Genomic DNA, 21,672 nt, shown 5'->3' on the forward strand with positions numbered 1-21,672 from the left:
ATCATATATATATATTATTATTATTATATAAAAGAAAATCAGTGTTTAAATTCCATTTCTTATTTGGCTATGTCCACTAAAATCCCAACATGATGTGACTGAATTATATTTAATATAGCACTGTATATCCATAAATATGTTACAATATGAACAAACTATTTCAATCATACCTTATGGCAAATGATAGATTTTTTTAGCCTTAATAATACACTTATAGAGTCTCAGTTTTTTGCAGACCACAGTGTATCAAAATAGTATTTGCCTTATACCTTATTTATATTTTCTATAATTGGCTCATAGTCTTTTCATATGAGGTAATTAAGAGAAAACACCTCTTGTTCATGAGTTTGCAGTTTTAAAGTAATTTCTATGTTTTAAAAAAATCTGAGCAAAGTTTGTCTAAAGTTTATTATTGAAAGTTTGTTCTGATCATGCTCGTTGATGCAAAAAACTGGAAAGCAGAAAATGAAAATAAACTCTTGAATTTGTACAGTGCTGACCTGTATTTTCTTGAATAAACAATCACCTTCTTGTTTGTCCTACTACTTTTTATTTTATTTTAACTTAACTTCATTATTGTGTGTTATCTTTTTATTTTTTGCTAAATAATTAGAATACAAAATTGAATGATATAGCATACAGATATCCAGAGGGTTTTCACAATGGGCCTAAAATTCCTAAAACCCGTCACACTGTTCGTTGATTTCTTCTTTTACATTCCTCTGCAGCCAACAGTGTACTCATCCATAAAGTAGGAAACACTACACTGTGTAGTGAAGTTTAGTAGTGCTTTCTACTTTATGGGTGACAACACTGTACATCAGTATCTTCTGGTCGATCCACCGCAAACACTGAAGTCATGATGGGTTGAATAAAGTCAAATTTTCACAAACAAAATATGACATGAGAATATGCTCAAACACAATCTTATAACAGAGTAACATGAAGACAGTTAGTCATGATCTGAACCCACGACATCTGACAGTAAAGTTGCTAAAATTATGCTGATACAGGACAAAAAGCTGAATTTTCTGTATATCCTAGTACATTTTGAAGGATGGAAGGATGCGCAAAGATAATAAGAAAAAAACATGATGAAAGTTTTTCAAATAAAGTCACTCACTCACCATCAGAGTCTTACCAGTGTCTGGACTCCACTGAAGAAAGAAAACCCAGAAGTGAACGTGATCTTTTATTAACCCTGCCTGAGCCACGTGGTTAACACAGGAAAAGCTCTAACAGTCGCAAAGTCACATAGTTACACGCAAGATGCAAGGAAGTGTACGCACATGTGCACACACGCACACACACAGTAGTGGGAATAGCATCTGAAACCTAAGTCTATACATGCATATACTCATACAATATATATATATGTATATATGTATATATACTGTATACACTTTACCCATAAAGTTGGAATAATTTTGTTTTCAGACACAATCCTCTTTTTATTCCTATTATAACGTTTAGTTGTTTAGTTTAATATTTTACAGTGATATGTTTGGATATATATATATACACACATATATACAGTATATACAGTATATATATATGACCCATAAATACAGTATTATATATAACCCATATAAATGACCCAGAATAAACTCAAAGACCCTCATAATGCCTCATAGTTAAACTTAATTTTTGAACAGTGTAGCCTACTTTGTTACTTCCCCCACTTACATACACACACTCACACACACCACACACACACACACACACACACACACACACACACACACACACACACACACACACACACACACACACACACACACACACACACACACACACACACACATGCAAATTCAAAACCTACACCCTAAGCCCAGGCAGACTGCACCACGGCTGCCAAGCGTGAGCTCATCCCTTTTAAGGTCATACAGTACAGTTATGAGGTGACACCTGCTTTTAAAAAAGAAGTCAGACATAGAGCAGATAGATATTGATCCAAGTAATAATTAATGCGGATGTGCGCCAATTATCTCAGGGCAAAGTACCTTTTATGTACTGTTGCAGCATTGAGGTACTGCTGCCTGATGCAGCAACATAATGATAAAAAAGTCAATCAGCAACATAAAAGTAAATTAAGGTAAATCAACAATTTTAGCAGACTTATACTTTGAATGTGCTCACTTCAGAGATGCTGGAGCTGTTGAATGTTTGATAGCAAAGGGAGTATTATTGTAAGTAATGTGTATGTAAAAACCATTAAAGTCTAAAACCTTCTGTATAGATTACCGGAAGGGCTTCATATCTCATTTATATTTCTGAGAACTCATTCACGCCTGCATGTTTCTGACAAGGTGTGGGTGGGGGATGGTGGTGTGAGGTTGTTCCCTATCCCAGCAGCAAATGTGCAATATGCTTGCAACAACAGAAACTTCACAAATAGAAGAGAGACGGGCCTGTGTCCTCTGTTGTCACGACAACCCAAACCTCAGAGTCACACCAAGAGAAATAAGAGGAAGTGGGGGATGGGCGGTGTGCACAAACTGAGAGAAGACATCCTTGTGAGAAAAAAAAAAAGAAAGAAGTGAAGACAAGCAGACAGTAATGTAGCAGAGAGAAAAAAGTTTAATGTACTGCAAGAGATCAGATACTGAAGATCTTTCAAACAACTCATGCACGCACACAAAGGTTGTATTTTTGTGACTTGTGTGTATGTTTATGTGTGTGTGTGACTATAAAATAAGGAAAGAACCTCTGCAGCAAGCCAGCATGACTGTGCATCCTTCAGATTAACTCAGCACTGGTGCACTAGAGGCTGTGCTTGCATCAGACATCTATTCCTGTGCAACATGGGATTATATCCAAACAGATCTCCTCGACTACTTAAGGTGATATAGATAGCGTCCGTGTGCCAAAAACACGCACAGCATCTAATGACACCAGTGGGTATTATCCTTACCGGCCTGCTTAGGACTGATTGAATTATGTTTTACCCATGATGATTGATCTCAACAGGAAGCCAGTCTTCTACTTTGTAATAGTAGCTGTGAAATGCACCTTTAAAGTTCTGCAGTTATTTTTTTCAAACGCTGTTGAGAGTATTTAGATTAACTATATGTGAACAGTCTGTCTGACTCTGTAAACTCAAGTAAGCACACAAACGCCACAAAAAGCCACTATTCCTGTTTCTGTCCACTCAGAATTTCTCATTACATCATGACTGTGGGTTTTTGGCAAGACTCACAATAAGAGATAAAACTTCCCTATGATTCTCTGAGACAGAAACAGAAAGTCTGAGGATACGTCCTTTGTAAAACACTGCCTGCACAGTAGGCTACACTGCCGCCAGAACCTGCTCAGACTTGCTTGGTGCTGCCACCTAATGGATGTTAGCGCAGGTGACAATCCAGTTACAGTCAGGAGAAGAGAAACTTTTGAAATAAAAGCAGATGTGAGGACATTTCAAGGGTGAATATTGCCTGAATCTTTCTGGGTTTATACAATGATTGAAATTTGCTCTTACAACAAAGACAAAATCAATTAGCAACAAAAATATATTTGTTTATGATCTACACTGTGGTCTGAATTTTAAAACAACGAGGTTCTTAGCAATACAAACCTCCACATTATCAATAGATATATTATTTATTCAGTTTAATAAATGCAAACATTATAACATGAAATAATGTTACTGAAGAGCTGCAAATCAAAAGGAAAACTGGAATTACTAAGCATGAATTAAATGTATCTTTTGCTTATTCCCTGTTGGTGTAATGTTGAGATGAAAGTGTGTAGCCAAAGCCTGGGGCAAAAAAAGATGAATTTTGACATGTACAGTTTTTTTCAAAATATAGGCCCTCCCCCATATTATTTTTAAGCATATTGGAAAAAATATTTGATACTCCACTCCCTTGGTTGATTAAAAGAATATGTATAAATCATCTTGTTTAACTTATTCATGAATTTTTCAGTTAAACATGTTTTATAAGATATTGCCAACAAGGAAGATGCTTAAAATATGGAGAATAACAGATGATGATAAATGTAGATTTTGTGGGGATGAGGAGGAAGACATTATGCATTTATTTTGGTATTTTCTTTTTTGGCACCAGGTGGCACTTATTATTATGTTATGTTATGTTATGTTATGTTATTTGAGCAAGGACTTGTTTTGTCATTATCTCACATTAATAGGCCTATTCCTATTTGGGGTTTTCAAGAAGAACAACATATGTTGTAGCCTACTATGCTGCTTGGCGAAGCCTAAAAAACAAGAAAAGCAGTGCAGAGATAAAAAGATGGGAAGTTTTGACAATATCAAAAACTTGGGGTGAAGATAGTTTAACGGCTAATACAGTGGTAATTTAAGCAGTTTGTGAGCCTCAGAGTCTGACAGTTTTAATCAATATGTCTGCAGAGACTCATCTCGCCCAGTGCTCCATCCAGTCCAGGCTGACACGGTAAACAGGCTACATGAGAATGAATGAAGAATGAGCAAACTTTAGCTACAGATAGATAGCCTACCAGCCCCGGCCCCCGGGCACGGGAATCGAACCCGAAACCTCCTGAAATACTAAATGTTGTGAAATCCCACATTTGGTTGTTGTCTTGAATGCAACAAAGTGACGTTCGCGAAATTGAACCGCCTCCACCGCGCTGCGTTCAAGACGACCGGACAGTTGGAGCTCTTGGACCGGGCTGGCTGTGCGCTCTCTCCGCTTCCTCTCTGTTCGCCCCCGTGTTGTGAAGCAGGTTCCCGGTGTGAGGCAGCAGTGATGGACCGCTGGAGAGGCAGAGTGGCTCTGGTGACCGGAGCCTCGGTCGGTATCGGTGCTGCTATAGCCAGGGAGCTGGTCCGGAGCGGGATGAAAGTGGTGGGCTGTGCCAGGGACATCGATAAAGTACAGGTCAGCTGTCAAATTAAAATATATCTCAAAACTTTGGCCACATGACGAACTTTACAACTTTAGTGTAAACCGATGTGACGCCAGCTGTGACCACCGGGTTACTAGGTGTCTATGGTCTACTGGTCTGTTCCTACTGGTACAGCCTGCCCTCCTACTGGACTGCACTGTAGATAACGTTACTGGTCTGTTACTAGAATACTGGTCTTTTACTGGTCTGTTGGATAGGCTACTGGACTATGCTGTTCTAGCTAACTTACTGGTCCATAGGACACCATAAGTAGGACCCGGTTCTGCAGGTAGCCTATGCTATTGACGCTGCAATTTCAAAATTGACTTCAGCCAATGTTAAACCACAGTGAAAGTAAGATAACGTCAGATGAAAGTAGCTAACTGCTATACAGTAGAAAGCATTTTTATCCAAGGAAAACTAATTTTTAAATACTTTGTAACACTTAGGCTACACTTAAATAACCTCCAGTGCAGACCTTTTACTTGAAATGTAGCATATCACAAGTAAACTAAGATTAAAGGTTAACAAAAGTTAATGTTTAATATTTTTGGAGGCAGCTCACAAAACAATTATGTTTTCAGCTGTGTCAGCTGTATACAAACTAGGCCTACGTAGGAGGGGCAGTACAACATAAAATGATTAGTTTTTCTACAGTGATTACTTTGTCTGAAACACAGACTCTATTCTCTAACATCATAAAGGTTTTAAATAAAACATTAACTTTAAAATGAAAGAGGCAGGGATGAAAGTCTAAACACAAAACTAAGTTAATGTCTCTATGATTTAGGCTGTCCCTTTTTAATTAAGAAGATGGAGGGATTAATTGTGAATTATAGTTTGTATTTCCCTTTATATCTGGAAAGCACATAGTCAGTTTAATCACACCATTACTTTACTTCATCTAGAAATGTGAGCAGTGCTGTATTCACACATTTTTATTTGATCAACAGATTCACAGTATTTTAAAAGTCAAAATAAAACCTGTCAATGAGAGGTCAGGTCAGCCTCTAAAATATTAGGTGGTGGTTTTCAGGTTGTCCATCTGTCCATCCATGCATCTGTCCCATTCTCACGGACACAAAATGTCAGTAACGTCTTGGCAGAACTTTTTCAGATTTCGTATGAACATTCACTAGGACTCAAGTATGAAGAGATGAGTGCAACCCGGTGGCAGCTCATTTAAAAAAAGCAGATCACAACATCAGTTCCCTCTGCTATGTAGGGAACTAGGCAACTAGGCATTGAAAAAGTTGACAAGCCTCCCAGAGGTGGCAACCATTAACGGGTGTACTGCAGTGCAAGGCTTACCATATCTACGCCCTTAACACTGTCGCCTAATGGCTTGAATGAAGAGTTTGACATTAAGCCATTTTTATGAATGAATTTTGTAAATAAATATTGTGTGTATTATCTTGAAGCCTGTTTCAATTTGTTGTTTACCTGTGGTTTTACTGTATATTATTGGGTTTATCGCTGTGAGTGCACTTTCCTTAATTGCCACTCACAAAATTTCTGCAAGGAAACTTTCTAGTTGTAATTGTTAGCAACAGAAACCAAAGAAAGGATCTGGACACCGAATGCTCCTAGTTATTTGATGAAGACAACGTTTCTACCTGAAAGGTTTTCGTCAGGCTTTAAGGAGAATTGTTAGTAACAGCCCAAATTGAAAATGAGACTCCGTTCACTAATGTGATGATAAAGCTGATTGTCTGACATCTTTTTGGTTTTGATTTCAGAAACTGGCAGCTGAGTGTCAAACTGCAGGCCTCAGTGGTGTATTGGTGCCATTGAAGTGTGATCTGACCAACGAGGAGGAGATTCTGTCCATGTTCTCTGTTATCAAAGAGCAGCACAAAGGTGTGGATGTCTGCATTAACAACGCTGGGCTGGCTCATCCAGAGCCGCTGTTAAGTGGCAAAAGCAATGGCTGGAAGAACATGCTTGATGTAAGAGTGTTTTTATGCCTCCATCCCGGCAACAGACAGAGAAATTATGTTTTTGTGTTGTCAATCTATGTGTCTGTGTTCGATATATCAGTAAAACCAAACAAGGGTCTGGCCTCTCAAATGAGATTGCCTTGAGGGAACTTTCAGATCTGTCACAAACATTCATCTGGACTCAAATTAACTGATTTGACCACCTGACATTCTTGTTAATGTGATATATCAGGAATACTTCAAAAGTGAAAAACAGTCAACAATGACTGCATTTTATCTCAGTAAAGCTTCAGTTGATAAGATACATCAATCTCCAGAAAACAAATCACACCTGGGAAATCATACAGCAAATCAGAGAGGGAATTGAATGGACCCCAAAGTGGCTTAAAGGAGCGGTATGTAAGAATGTGGCCAAAATTGTTTCAAATTCAAAACACAGCAGCGCGTTGTTACCCTCCCCTACCCCACAGACTCGAGGTTGCCAAACAGCGACACGCTAACCTCTGCTCTGCTCACTCACAGTCAGTCTCAAAGTCTCAAAGCAGAGTAAAAAGCTAAATATTCCTCACCAACCTCACTGTTTTATTGCTCTGACTCACAGTAACTACGAGCAGAGTTCACGTCACTCAGGTGATCTGCAAGTTATTGTTATATTTCACCGCTCTTGTTATATTTCACCGCTCTGACGCACCGCACAAACACACACACACACACACACTGTAACCCCGCATCTACAGGAGCGTGTTATTTACGTCACCTTACCGCAGAATAAACGTCACGAGCCGCTCCGTTTCTCCTCCACTTTCTGACGTCGGATCATCACCATCACTTCATTTACCATTGGCTCCATTTTGCCACGTTTCCTCCCTCTTTTCTAACTTTCACTTTGTAATTCTTCCCTTTAGCTTTAGCTGCTCAAACTAACTACAGTAGGCTACATGCTCACAACAGCAAGCTGTGTGTCAACGGCAGAGAGACAAGCTGCTTATTTCTACCGTATTTCTAACCGATAATAGAAAACAATCTTTTTTTTCTCGTTTTATCTCCCAGCCACAGCTGCAGCTCAGTGGAAGCTAACTGGCAACCCGGAGGCTGAAATGCCACTGACGCTGTGACTGGGAGAGAGCGCTGGGTGGCGCCACATGCCAAAACATAAATTCAAAACATGATTTGCGGTCTGCAAAAAACATTTTTAATGCGAATATTCTGGCTGCACTATTGTTGTTGGTGAGTTCAGTATGTTGTATGAATATTATTCCTGAATCTCTGTGACCTATTAGGATGATTTTACGGCCAGTTGCTTTAGATTTCTTACATATTGTACCTTTAATTGTTTCCTTGTGGACAGGAAACAATGGTAACAGGATCAGAATAGTGTTTTTTTTTTCTTTTGGACAGACGTATGCAGGATTGTAGTAATAACCTTGCCATGTTTCGACTATCTGCTGTAGTCTTCCTTAGAAGGGTCACATGATGTTTTTGCAATGTGACTTTATCAGACGATGTTCTGTGTAGGCGTGATCACCATGGCGGTTTTATCAAACCTGCCGTGCCGAATCCGATCACGCCTACTGCTGCCAGATGTTTGTTGGAGGAGAGAGTCCCAGGTGTGTGGGAGCATGTAGGCCCCCTCGTCCCTGTTGATGGTCCCCTCCTCCTCTCCTCTCGATGCCTTCTTTGATCCAACAATAGATTATTCAAGTTAGATCATGTTTAGAGGTCATTATCTTCAAGTCATTAACGGGAGACAGTTTTATTAACTTGTACTGTAACTCTGTTTATTGTCCTGCAGGTGAATGTTCTTGCATTGTCTATATGCACACGTGAAGCATATCAGTCAATGAAAGAAAGAAGTGTTGATGATGGGCACATCATAAACATAAACAGGTAGGAAGATGTAGTTCTTCAAAAATCCTATGATGATGACGCATTGGCAACTCTTTCTTTTGTCACAATCAACAATAATTTAAATTACTGGTTGACGCATTGATTGTCTGAAAAATATCCAAAGACTGTGAAAAAAGATATATATATGAAAAATAGAATAGAATAGATCCAAAATATTATTTCAATACCCAAAACAATGTATCTCACGAAATTACTTCAAAATAATGATACATTTTCCTACAACTCGTATATCTTCCTCTGTTGCAGCATGAGTGGACATCGTGTCGTTCAGAATTCTGATGTGCATTTCTACAGCGCCACCAAGTACGCTGTGACAGCCCTGACCGAGGGCCTGAGACAGGAGCTGCGTGAGGCCAACACCCACATCAGAGCCACAGTAAGACTTAATCACTGTCTGTATTTAAAAATAAATGATTTTTCTACTCTTCACATCCAGTCCCCTGCATTGTGCAGAGCTGACACGTCAGAAACTGCCACAACAGAACCTACTACCACCTGCCAGTGCTTCATGCCAGAAAAACGTACTTACCGTTACAATTTCTGCTTCAGAAAGTTAAAAGAAGAAGAGGAAAATTGATTAACAACAATTGATTCTCTATTAATCGCTCCACTAATTGTTGTGAGAGGGTTTTTGGCAGCTTCCCTCTTTTAGATACTTATACTTAGGTAATTCTCTAACCAGACAGCAGTAGATGAGGTCTTCATATTTATGTTTTTTATTAACATTTTTATGCAAAAAAAACTTTCATAATGGCCTCGCAGCATAGTGAATGAATCTCAGGGGCATTTTGAAGTTATATCAGTGAAGCAATATAAGTATAAAAACATTTGCCTGTGTATTGAGCAGCCTGGTGGGATTGAGAGTGCATTCAGAAGAGCACAACTTTTTAAGGCACTTGGTGCAAACATCCAAAACATGACCATCAGCAGTTCATATCATTTCTACTATACTAACTTCTATACATCTTCTCCATACAATGACACTGTACAAAGTTTGTGTTTTCAAAGACATTTTACTGTATCTCTCCATGTCCACGTGTTTCCTAGGACTGAAAGACTGGTCTAAAAGTTTCCATGTTAAGTTTCAGGGAGCATGGGAAGTGATTTTAAAAGATGCATAAATAAGATTAAGGAATTAGTAAAACAGAATTAAAGCATAAAATACAATAAGACTAAAAAGATAGTAGAATTGCAAAAACAACAACAACAACAAAAAACAATCTCTCAAGTTAAAGTGAATAAAAAGCAGTGGCAGCCAAACTCCCACCCAGTTTTTGGGTCTAGTGTGTTTTGGTGATGAGGTCAGAAGTTTTTTCCTACTTTTGTTCAACTTTTCAAAACCAGTGTAGCATTTCACCCTGGTTTTCTTGGAAGACTACCTTGGGTGCAACTGACACTCAAAGAAATGCACAGATTTTCATAAAGTTGACCAAAAATGGTAATAATACATTATATTTGCAGTGTATTTCTCCTGGTGTAGTGGAGACTGAATTTGCTCTGCGACTCCATGAAAACAATGCTGACAAAGCTGCTGCTGCCTACTCTAAATTTCAGGTAAATTATTCGTACATTCCCAGAGTGCTATTTATCTAAAATATAAAAAATATCTGAATCTTTATAACAGTCCATATTATGTCATTTTCACTTCTCTTGTAGCCTTTGAAAGCGATAGATGTGGCAAATGCTGTCACATACGTCCTTGGTGCCCCTCCCCATGTGCAGGTATGTGTTTTTCTGTCTCATGTGGTGCTGTCTATGGTGACATACCTTGGACGCTGGGACAGTTGTTCTACTTTTACTACTGAAATATGACCTCCACATATTTTTTTTCAGATTGGAGACGTTCAGATGCGACCTGTGGAGCAGACATCATAGTGTTGCACCACATGTGACGGTGTACAGACACATTCTTCATCGGACTCTTTTATGATAAAATGATACAAATTACTTTTTCTCATCATGGAATAACTGGTTCACAATACTGAAGTTTGAATTTTGCATTGAACAATGAATTATTAACAATGAAATAAATGTGTTTGAGTCCAGTTTTATTGTTACACACAAGGAAATGTGATTTGTAGCCATGCAGTAAACACTTTAACACATGGATGCACCAATGACAGTAACAATGTATAGTCACTAACATAAATTAAATATAAAGGAAAGAAAACATTATTATTAAGAATCTAAAAATATGTTTAATTAAATCTTAAAATTCTGATCAAAAGAAATATCCAACACTCTTTCAATATGTTGGTTTATGACTAAGTATCTGCAAATCTTCCAGGTGTGTTTTCTAATATTCTAATAGATAAATAATAGAATATTGTGGAAAACTTTCATTTTTAAAAGAGACATTTAGGACAAAGTCTCTGATGAATCTAAAACACTATGAACTGTGGGTAATTTCCTTAGCCCCTTACGGTAAGGGGGCAGTAACATAGCAATAAGGGCTCATTCACTGACTCACCTGATGATCTGACAATGGAACAGCCCTCACACACTTATGGACTTCCCGTGAACGCGCCTCACGGTCAGTGAGTCCGTAAGGGTTTGGAGTGGAATTGGGCCATAGACTATTGTATATTATATGCAGTAATACTAGAGGTGTGTATGGGCCAGTGCTCAAGTATTTCAGGTACTTCATCATGACTCAGTTTGGTGCGGCATGTCTTTACACTGTGCAGAAACAGCTCTTTCACAGTTTTTACTCAATCATCGTTATAACTGTCAGAAAAATCAAAAGGAATTCAAAGTGACCTAATATGTACTACAAACGACAAATGGAGGTTCAGTTTGTCCAAAGAAATTTTTTTTGGTAGTGTAACAGATGAAAAGTGCAAGCCCAGGGAACACAAGAGACTGACTCCACATGATGTTGTGGCCTATAATGATGTGTGGATGCTGAAGAAGAGCCCTGTGTCATGCAAACAATAGAAATGTTGGTGTCAAGGAAAGCTGAGTTGGATGTGCAGGGGTTAAGAATCAAATTAAATGAAATTAGATTTAGTGGAACATCACTACATTTAAACAAGCATGTGAAACTGTACCAGGTGATCAAAGAAAGACTTTGATTTCAACTACACGTCACTGAAATAAGATCTTGACAAGTCTTAACATTTTATAAACCTGAGCCATGACATGGTTGGCTTTACATGACAATATACTACCAGTTAACTCTATTAATAAACCAGCTGTTTGACCAACAGCTCTTTATATTTTTGCCACTAGAGGTCACAAGTATAACATGAGATCCCTCCAGAATAGCCAGCGGTGGAAGAAGTTGCCAGATCCTTCACTTACATTCAAGTATAAATTGAAATCCATAAGAAAATTTATGAACGAGGTTGCAAACTCATTTTCAACTAAATATGACTTGATTATAAAGGTAAAGAGTAAGGACAGCTGCCTTTACATCAGTGCAGCTAACAGCTGGTTATTGTAAGACACCAGCGAATCGGTGAAGATCTTTCACCTGCAATGATCAATGATCAACATGTTTAAGCAGTGAGAAGTTTAAATATTTAGGAACATTTTTTGATCATTTCTTGAGTTTTACTGTCAACACTGAATATATTTCTAAAAAGGCAATGCACCATCAAGAACATTTTGGAGCTGGTGTAAGTCTTGTTGACAGTGTCTTGACATGCACATGGCATGGTCACCTAGTCCCTAGGGGCTAAGAATAGGTACAAAAATACATATTATTTGAATTATGTGTAATGTACAGTATTTGTTGTGTTTTTATTGTGACATTCTGAAGCCGGAGACAAAGTTTCACATTATGGACAATAAAGATTATTATTATATTATTGAATTATTAGATTGTCAGTACTGATGAGATAATGTATCACTAACATTTTTGGTCATGATTAAGGTGGTCTATATTAAATAGTTTTGAAATACTCAATATACATTAATATAAGAAATGAATATAAATATGTGTACCAGAACATTGTTTTTTTCTTTTCTTTCCCTGTTAATCATCTTACAACTGCTCAGATTTATCCCCTGGTTTGGTAACAAAGCCAGCAGCAGACTGAATAAAAACTCATTAAACTAGATCCATCCAGACTAGCAACAATTGATAGCCTACACCATGTCACCGTCACGTATAATGAATGTAGGGTGTAGAGGAGGCTTTTTACTGCAGAACAATTTCTATGATACTGATAGGCTACTGCAAGTGCATTTTCCCGAGTACTCTGTCCACCACTGCATGTTCGCAGTTAGCTTCAAATAGCTGCTGCAGCAAGACAATAATTCTGTTGTATACGTAGGTTGTATAGGCTGTATATGTTCAAAGTAAACCCCACAATTTCTTAAACATCAGCAGCTGCTGTTTCAGTCGGTAACAGAACATAGTGGAGGCTCTGCTGAAATAGAGACCTACTTTCAGCTCTGACTGTCTTTCCTCCTGTAGAGCGGTGCCACAGAAGTCTCTGCTCAGTTTCCAGCCCAGAAGAAAGCCAAGGTTAGCTGGGGACTGCCAAATGCCACCCACCACCACTGTCTTTCTGTTAATGAACATCTAGGCTACACAATTGTACACATACACAAACATTGGCAAAACACTTAGCTCACACACTGGACAATATATTGAATCCCCCTCCAGCATAGAGAGATTTGCTTGTTGTAGTGTCATAGATAAATTACTGAGATTTAGCTTCAGGTCCCAGAGCTTCTGTGTTAAGTGACTAATAGTTTTTTGTTGGAAAGTCGATCAGACAACCAAAACAATAACAAAGAGTTGCTAAATGAACATACAGTAGGACCACAAAAGGACCCAAATGTGACCAAAAAGAGATGTAAACTGCTTGCTCCAAGTTACAAACCATCACATGGTGACAAAAAATGACCACTATGTAAGTGTGTGATTTCATGTCTGGTTTTTGTGCTGCATACTTCCATTACTTAGCACAGAGACAGTGGAGAACCAGGATTGTTGGTTTTTGATGAGCTTGCTTCTCATTTCAGAAACAAGGCTTCCTTTTAGAAGAGGCAGAAAATGCACTTCCTCGTCCATCAGTGCCACTGGAGCCAATTTAACCACTGCAGGGTTGTTTCTCTCAATCAATAAATTCACCTCTATGTTGGGGAATGTAATGGATTATTGGATTCTTCATCTAAAAGGATGCCACAGAGGGCATGTCCTCTCATTACTGTGTCCCCCTTTACACCACAGATTGTGTTTTCTTTTGTGTGTTTCTCTGCCCCACCAGAACACTCAGCCCACTCTCAGATGTTCAAAGCCATCACTGCAGTAATGAGCTGGGGTTAAAACCCTAACACGAACCATGCCCATTGGGCATCTAACCAATTAAGGAGGAGAGGGTACCGGCTGCATCTACTGTATCAGCTAGGTTCAAGAAATGTTCGTGGTATGATTTCATTTTTTAAATACATATTTTTCTAATTTTTTTTAATGAATCATATCAGTTGATTGGTCACTTGTTACATTCACTCAAACATTTATGTACTTTTAACTGTACTTAAGTAGAATTTTAGGTACCTTACTTTAGTATTTTGATTAAATTCTACTTGACACTGTTACATTAAGAGCTTTCAGAGGAATAATGATAGATTTTTTTAGTTTAGTACATTTATTTGACTGTTTTACCTACTAATTACTTTGTAGATTTCATGTTCACATGAAAAATGTTAATAAGTCTTTTGGGGGGTGGGGGTGCATTGTCAAACACGAAACCAGTAATTTCCTTACCTAAAAGTGCTGAGATTCTTGCCTCTCTGCTAGAAGGTTCTCCAGCTTCTTCCCACAGCCCAAAGACATGCTCATTAGGTTTAATTACCAACTCTGCATTCCCCCCTAGGTGTGAATGTGGGTGTGTGTGCGTTGTTCGTCTGTACGTGTCAGCCCTGTAATAGACTGGTGACCTGTCAAGGCTGTACCCCACCCTTGTTAATGAAAGCTGGAGTTGACTCCAGCCCCCCTGCAACCCTACATGGATAAGCAGTATAGACAATGGATGGGTGGATGTTATGCAACTTTGTTTTGGTTCATGCTTGCTCACTTCTTCTATGGAGTTGTTCTGCTTCACAGCAGGAAGCTTTTCAGCAAAAAACCCACTGCGCCCTACCATCTCAGTACTAAACAGAAGGGGACATCATTAGCAACTAGCTAGTGAACATAATGGTGGATTAAGCAGCTACAGAAGTAGACATTGTCCTCTGGAGGATGAGGGAAACCAGAAATGAATCTAAAAGAGAGTGAAAAGTGAACAGACACACAACTCAAAATGAATTCATTCAAGCAACAAATGTTTGCTGTATCAATTTAAAATGTGATTAATGCCTGTTAACCATTTGTTTTCACTGTCCCCAAATGAAAAATGTTATTATTGCAGGTTTGACCAATGTTTGACTGCACATGGAATCAGTAACCCTTTTTGGTTGGACATAAGTATGGACAAAGGTATGTAAATACCAAAACATTACATCCATCTGTGACTCTTGAAAGTTTCATTGAAGAACAATGAGTATTAATAACAGCCACTGCTCTTTTGGAAATGCTCTCTACTAGATTTTGGAAAATGGCTCAAGGGATTTATTCCCATTCAACCATAGAGCTTTAGTGAGGTCAGGCACTGATGTTGTATGATAAGGACTGACTCACAGTATGTGATCCACTTCATCTGAAAGGTGTTGGGTGGGGTGAGATCAGGGCTCTGTGCAGTCCAGTCACACTCTTTCACTCTCTGTTATGTTAATCTTTTTTTATGGTCAAATTAATCTGATTTCGACCCACATGGACAGATTTCATTGTTTGTCTTTTGATTCCTTTTGGAAGTCAATACTGCGTAAGCATTGATGCACGGTGTAGGTTTTGTAAATCAACACCTAAATACTGTACATTCTCAGTGGTCATAACCTTGCAAATGAAACGTAATATTTGGAATATTTTCTCATCCCTCACTGTGGGAAATGTCTTCGTCACACATCCAACTATGTCAGTCACTTCTGCCATCACAGTTTATGATTGTGTCTGAATGCCAAATTCCTTTGAATGCCTGCTGTGTGTCTCTGGGGACTTGAGCATTCAAGTCTTTACTGTTTCATTGTTCCCACTTTGCTAGACCCAGGATATAATGTCATGCTGTGGGGTATATTCTAAAATATCTCCTCATTGTGCCAACAATGTATTTCATATGCGTAATGTGGACATCTCATCCTTTCAAACTCATCCAGATAAATTCTTCTTACGCAAGCATGTGAGGGTCAGCTGATCTGGAGGATTTAAGGCGCTGCACTGGGTGTCACAACCCTCATTGGTAAAAGAAGGTGAAAGTATAATGTGCAAAGGGAGCACCTAATCTGTGTGGAGAATGTGACCCCCCCTTAAACCTGACTAGAGGGTGGCAGCTATAAGAACAAAGTCCTCAGTCCCAAAGAACAAAAGAACACAGTGCGTAAAACTTGCTGTGTTTTCTTGGCATGATTTCTGTGCACAGTATGCAAAGAAAGTCTCTCTCTAAAAAAAGAAAAATCAGGTTAAGAACATTATTTGTTAATCCTCTGAGATTTTAGATTTCAAATGTTAATTAAATATTTCCAGCTGAGATAACAAGGGCATGTGCAACGAAAAGAATTTTAAGAAAGTCCTATCTAGCCTAGATAGCTGTCATATCTTATCTGAACATGTATCATTTCAGATACCTACAAAGCTCATTAAAGACTTAGTTCAACGTTTTGGGGGGGGGGGGCTTTCTTGCCCAAAGTTAGATGATTAAATTACCAATCTCAAGCCTCTATGAAGCTAATACTAGCAGATAGTTAGCAGGAGGACAAAGCTACGCTCACTCTGTCCAAAGAAACATTATCACCCAATATCATGTCTAAAGCTAATTCATTACCACAACAGATCTATTTTGGTTGTGCAGAATGCAATGTATAACAATATGTTATCACTTGTTTAGTATGGATACGCAAGGAGAAAGTCTTTTAATTATTTAGTTTCTCAGTAGATAGCCTAGAAATGGGCACTGTGAGATGCATTCATAATCATTCATAATTTTTATTTAACATGCAGAATAAAGTTAATACAAAAACATGATTCTCACATTGCAATCAAACATTATTTCTGCCGTTGTCTGTGATTTTAATGCTGAACCAAAGAACACGATACTTTAAATATTTCAATGTATTCATTTCATCATGAAGCAAGTGTATGTGATCAATAGGAGATAGCCTAGCCTGCTAGTGTTGCCTTTATGTTGAGCTCCTACGCCTGCACCACATGTCTCATTGTTGTCTGATAGACAGTGCTGCTGCTTTCCTCCTCTTCTTTCTGGAGAATTGTGCTTTTGCTTTTTCAAGAGATAACTGAATTGGACTCATGGTGTGAGCAGCTGAGGTGGTCATGCAGGGCTTTTCAGACCCCTGCAGAATGGCGACTTTGGATGACGTGGCCGTAAATGTCATTAGTGTGTGATCGGGTTGTTCAAAGATAGGAACTCCATCACTTAGTGCAACTGGCACAGCTTTCTTTTTTGGTTTTCTCTGCCGTCTGAGTGTCTGCCTGGGTCCTTTTCTACGTATAGTAGAGGCGGCTGTTGTGAAAAGCCCCAATTCACTGTGAGTTTCTAGTTTTACTGTAGGATGACCGGCTGCAGCAGTGGTTGCAGGGCTGATCAGTGCACTACGTGTGTCTGGAGTCGTGACAATAGTGAGCGCATTTTCAGAGCTGTTGTGATAAAGTGGATTTTCACTCAAAGCTGTTTTCCTCCTTCTCAGTCCTCTCTCTTTTGACCTTAGCTTTTTCAAAACACTAAAGGAAGAGTTCAGAGCTGTAGTGTGGATGATTGTTTTCCCGCCATAAAAGTCTGGCCTGTGTGAAACCTGCCGCTCTGTGGTGATGACCTGTGATACGGCGGGAGCCCCGCTTAGAGGGATCACTTTCAGATTGTCCACAGAGGAATGTCCGCGGGCGACAGACACAGTGGGAGAAGACAAGCCAACTTTCTTCTTTCTTTTCCTCCCCTCCATGTCTCCTCTCTTCTTTGACCTGTTCCCTTTGACGTTGGGGATTACAATCGGGGTCCCGGCTGTGCTGACGACAGGTCGCTTGTCAGTGTCTCTCCCATAGCTTTGTTGCTCAGGCTGATCTGTCGGGGTTATGGCACTGATGGTGGAGACAGAAACGTTTTTGTCTGTTGTGTTTACTACAAGCTCCTCAGCAGGTGGTGCAGGAACTTTCTTGATCTTCTTCCTCCTCCCCTTTCTTAGCCCTCTGGATTTTGCTCTATGTGGAATAACAGTTGTTGTGGTTGTAGGTGCAGAGAGACTGATAACTTCTGTCAGCACATCAGCGTCCGACTCTGCTGGTTTCCTGTGGGATGTCATAGACAACGTAATCAAGGCGGTTTCCTTATCCGTCTCTGGGTCGTCTTTCATGACTTCATTGGACAGTTCTTCTTTCCCTTCAAGCTCATATTCATTGTCACCAACGTTGTTTGTGTTTCTGCTTGACTCTCCATGTTTGTGCGACTCACTGATGAAGTTACTCAGGGCGATGACTTCCCCTGCTTTATTGCCAGAGGGTGAAACTGCAGCTCCTTCCTCTGCTTTAACACCCACCTCTGCTTTCTGCTTTCTCTTTCTCCCCTTTCCTTTTCCTTTTTGCTTTTTGTTGGTTTTCTTCTTCTTTCCTGTGTTCTTCCTCTTCTTTTTCTCTGAGTTTTGCGTGTCATCTTTGTCCGATTCGGCATTGGAGCTTTGAGAGGTGGAGACAGTGGCGAGGACTTTGATGAAGTCCTCGGCAGCGGTGACGACATTTGTGAGTGAAGGCTCCTCTGGGCCAGACAGTTTAGACTGGGTTGTACTTTCTGGTTTCTCCTCCTCTTCGCTTTTCTTGGAATCTCTCCCACTGGGAGGAGCCAATGTCAGCACATCGATGACATCAATACCACCAAAGTCATACGGGACTGCCTCTTGCAGCACAGCGACAGGGAACTTCTTGTATCGTTTACACCTATGAGAGCAAGAACAAATGGGAAATTTAGTTTGCAGCTCAGTATGGTGCAAAGCTTCTTAAAAGTTAAACCACAGAGTTCAGTCGTACTTACAGGCCATACCAGTGCCGCTCTGCACACTGTTCTTCATAGGCAAACTCAAAACAAGGCACACCAATTACATTGAAGAATGCCTGACCAACAATCCTGGAGGACGTATCGTTGACCTTCCTCAGACAGTCTTTCAGCCTGCAGAGAGTGACACAACAAAACATTGGTCTTCTTAGAGCATTCAAACAGTAGAGATACTGACACTGTGCTGTTGAGATGTTGGATTTATATGGGGGAAAGAAAATACAAATACATCCAGCAGTATAGGCATACAATGGATTTCCAAGATAACTCCCAAGCAAAGTGACATTTTAAATTGTTCAAAATGTTCAAAAACTCAGTCAAATGATCTTTGCAGTTTTGTTATGATTTACAGTGACCCATGAACTTATTAAATAGGTCTTCTTTCATATTTATTTTTGCTATAGACCCAATTGACCACATTTGTCAAAAGGACTGCAACATACAGTATGCAGTGGCAGCTTTACTCAAATTATTTTCACAAGATCTTGTAATGTTATTACTCTATTATTATTGTATCAACTGTGACAGCCTAAAACTCTTTTAGCTGATGGATGAGTGATGCAAAACATTTTATAAAATACTTTATACTTCACTAAGTTATGGTTCTATTAATCAGTATGTATGACAGTGTTTTCATTTAGGCTACTCTCCTCCTACCCAAACTCAATACTGGAATCAGTTGTCTGTTTTCCTCAGCATTTTTCAAGAAGTATCCTAAACACAGAGGTCAGTCATCATATGCCAGTAGTTTTTAACAATAGTCCAATTAACAGTGAATAGAGATCATGTGCAATTAAAAAGTTTTTACTCACGTATTATCACAGTCACAATGACAGATGGAGTGCCATTTGAAATTCGTGTAGCCATAATTTGATGAGAAGGCGTGGATGACATGAGGACAGTGGTCATGAGTACGGCAGCAGCTGTCCGTCTGTGCAAAGTCTCCTACAAAGAGGAGATCACAGTAAGTAACCACACACACACACACACACACAAAACACACACTTAAAAATATGGAAGTCATATAGGCTAACCCACCCAGTTGGTCATAGTTATCAGCCATGTTACCGGCTCCGCACCACAGGGTCCCAGGATAAGTAAACCCTCTCTTGGATCTTTGTAAAACCTTGTCCTGCAGCGCAGAGTCGACACTGCCATCCCTCTTCAGCCTGTCGCTGCGCCCGGACCTCAGTTTCAACTCCCGGCACATCACTTTGGCTTCATTCATTTGCGCAAAATGCGTCTCCAGCTGCCGCCCGGCTCTCTGCTCTTTCAGCCCCAACCTGCACTCGTGCATGAACGATTTCACCTGCATCTGGTTCACAATGACGGAGCAGTTCACGAGCTTCCCGGCGGGGCTGACAACGGAGCGCACCACCTCGGCTCCATCCGACACCTGGTAGAGGAAATTCTCCGCGACGGTTGACATTTTTGCGCAAAAGGTGCCGTTGAGCATGGAGAACATCTGTTCGCTCTCCTTCTCTGCGTCGAGGAAGTCTCCCTTGACGAAGTTTCTGTCCAGATAAGACAGAAAGACGAAGAAGACCGACCACATGATGCTGCGAGTGGCACTTTTCAGCACCACACGTAACGGAGACAGCTCCTTGAGGCTCTCCGGCGCTCCTGAGCTATGAGCAGCCCTCCCACTTTTAAGGCGCAGCCCAAGTGGTGCGATTATTAATAAGATAAATGGAAACGCTGGGAGGAGTCAGCAGAATTAACCTCTTTAGATATCCAGGAAGGTTCGTGTGTCGTTATCTACCTACACAGATCACTAATGCGCGCTGAGGGGGAAAAGGGTAGGCTACCAACCCAGCACGTTCAGACCTGCAGAGGGAGAGGAGGGGGTTAATTTGTGGGTGTGTAGAGCATGGACCTCTTGTAACTTTCACAGAGAGAGAGAGATGACCGCAAGTTACCTCCCAACCCCCTCGGCTCACCCCCCAGAAAGTGGAGATTTACTTTGGGAACGCGCACGGAGGAGGTTCTAGCTTGCCCAAGCTTTCCATGGTAACAGGCATGGGGTGATTGTGCCAACCCAGGAGATTGGACATCTTTCAAATACCACAAAACAGGCACTGAATTGGTGATGACCTTAATCACAAAGCAGGGACAAAACTCTTTCATTGTGGAATGTGGAGAAAGGTTGGCGCTGTCGCACGCAAACCACTCCGAGTGACCGAAAGGCCCACGACACCGTGGCTGACAGCCTGGTGGCTGGTGAACTGATGGTCGGATTCACATAGCACTCATTAGAATAATAGAGGCATCAGTAGACTGCTTGGCATCAAAGTGTCTTGACACGGGCTGTCCAACTGCCCTATATACTGGAAGCTGCTTCTAAGTGATGTCGCTTTCTACTCTTCGCATCTGTTTTTTTTTTAATAAAAACACAATTGATTTTAATGGATTCCATCAGAATGTGTGTCAAATGTGACAAACTAGCTGCAGATGGCTGCATTTGTGATTTTTCCTGTCCAACAGAGAGGATGTAACAAAGAGCATTCCTATTTGATAGAGTTTAAATATCAAATTTGTCCAATATTTCTATTTCTTTTTCATTTAGTGTACTTTTTTTTCCTGTGTATTTTTGTGTAAGTCTTCTCTCTCTCTCTCTCTCTCTCTCTCTCTCTCTGTGTGTGTGTGTGTAAAAGTGATGTTGAGCCCTGTCAAAGACAAATTTCTATTTTGATGTCAGACAAATAAAGTTTCTATTCTATTACATTTTGCTGATGATATCTCCAGGTAACATGTCCAAAAGGCTCCGAGGCCAGTAACTATACCTCAGATATCGCAAAGAAGTTTCTAATGTTGCTCTCCAGTTGTTTTACCTTCTGTCAGGCCTGTCAGTT

General features: G+C 39.9%; 2 protein-coding genes across 2 annotated transcripts; one reads left to right on the top strand and one right to left on the bottom strand.

Annotated features, from left to right (window-relative positions):
- Window positions 1-4,638: 4,638 nt before the first annotated feature.
- On the top strand, window positions 4,639-10,762 carry LOC146976368 (dehydrogenase/reductase SDR family member 11-like). Its single transcript, XM_085796091.1, has 7 exons — window positions 4,639-4,862; window positions 6,609-6,818; window positions 8,602-8,696; window positions 8,964-9,093; window positions 10,179-10,271; window positions 10,374-10,439; window positions 10,551-10,762. Exons 1-7 carry the CDS (start codon window positions 4,731-4,733, stop codon window positions 10,590-10,592), a joined length of 768 nt encoding a protein of 255 aa, XP_085652217.1. The 5' UTR covers window positions 4,639-4,730; the 3' UTR covers window positions 10,593-10,762.
- A 5,943-nt stretch (window positions 10,763-16,705) lies between these two features.
- proca1 (protein interacting with cyclin A1) lies at window positions 16,706-20,575 on the bottom strand. The gene is made up of 4 exons (XM_085796096.1): window positions 19,859-20,575; window positions 19,633-19,765; window positions 18,800-18,934; window positions 16,706-18,705 (listed from the first exon to the last, which is right to left on the bottom strand). Exons 1-4 carry the CDS (start codon window positions 20,373-20,375, stop codon window positions 16,977-16,979), a joined length of 2,514 nt encoding a protein of 837 aa, XP_085652222.1. The 5' UTR covers window positions 20,376-20,575; the 3' UTR covers window positions 16,706-16,976.
- Between the last annotated feature and the right edge of the window lie 1,097 nt (window positions 20,576-21,672).

This window comes from Trachurus japonicus, chromosome 13, assembly GCF_045865225.1.
Source record: "Trachurus japonicus isolate A0001 chromosome 13, Traja_1.0".
Taxonomy (NCBI): Eukaryota; Metazoa; Chordata; class Actinopteri; order Carangiformes; family Carangidae; genus Trachurus; species Trachurus japonicus.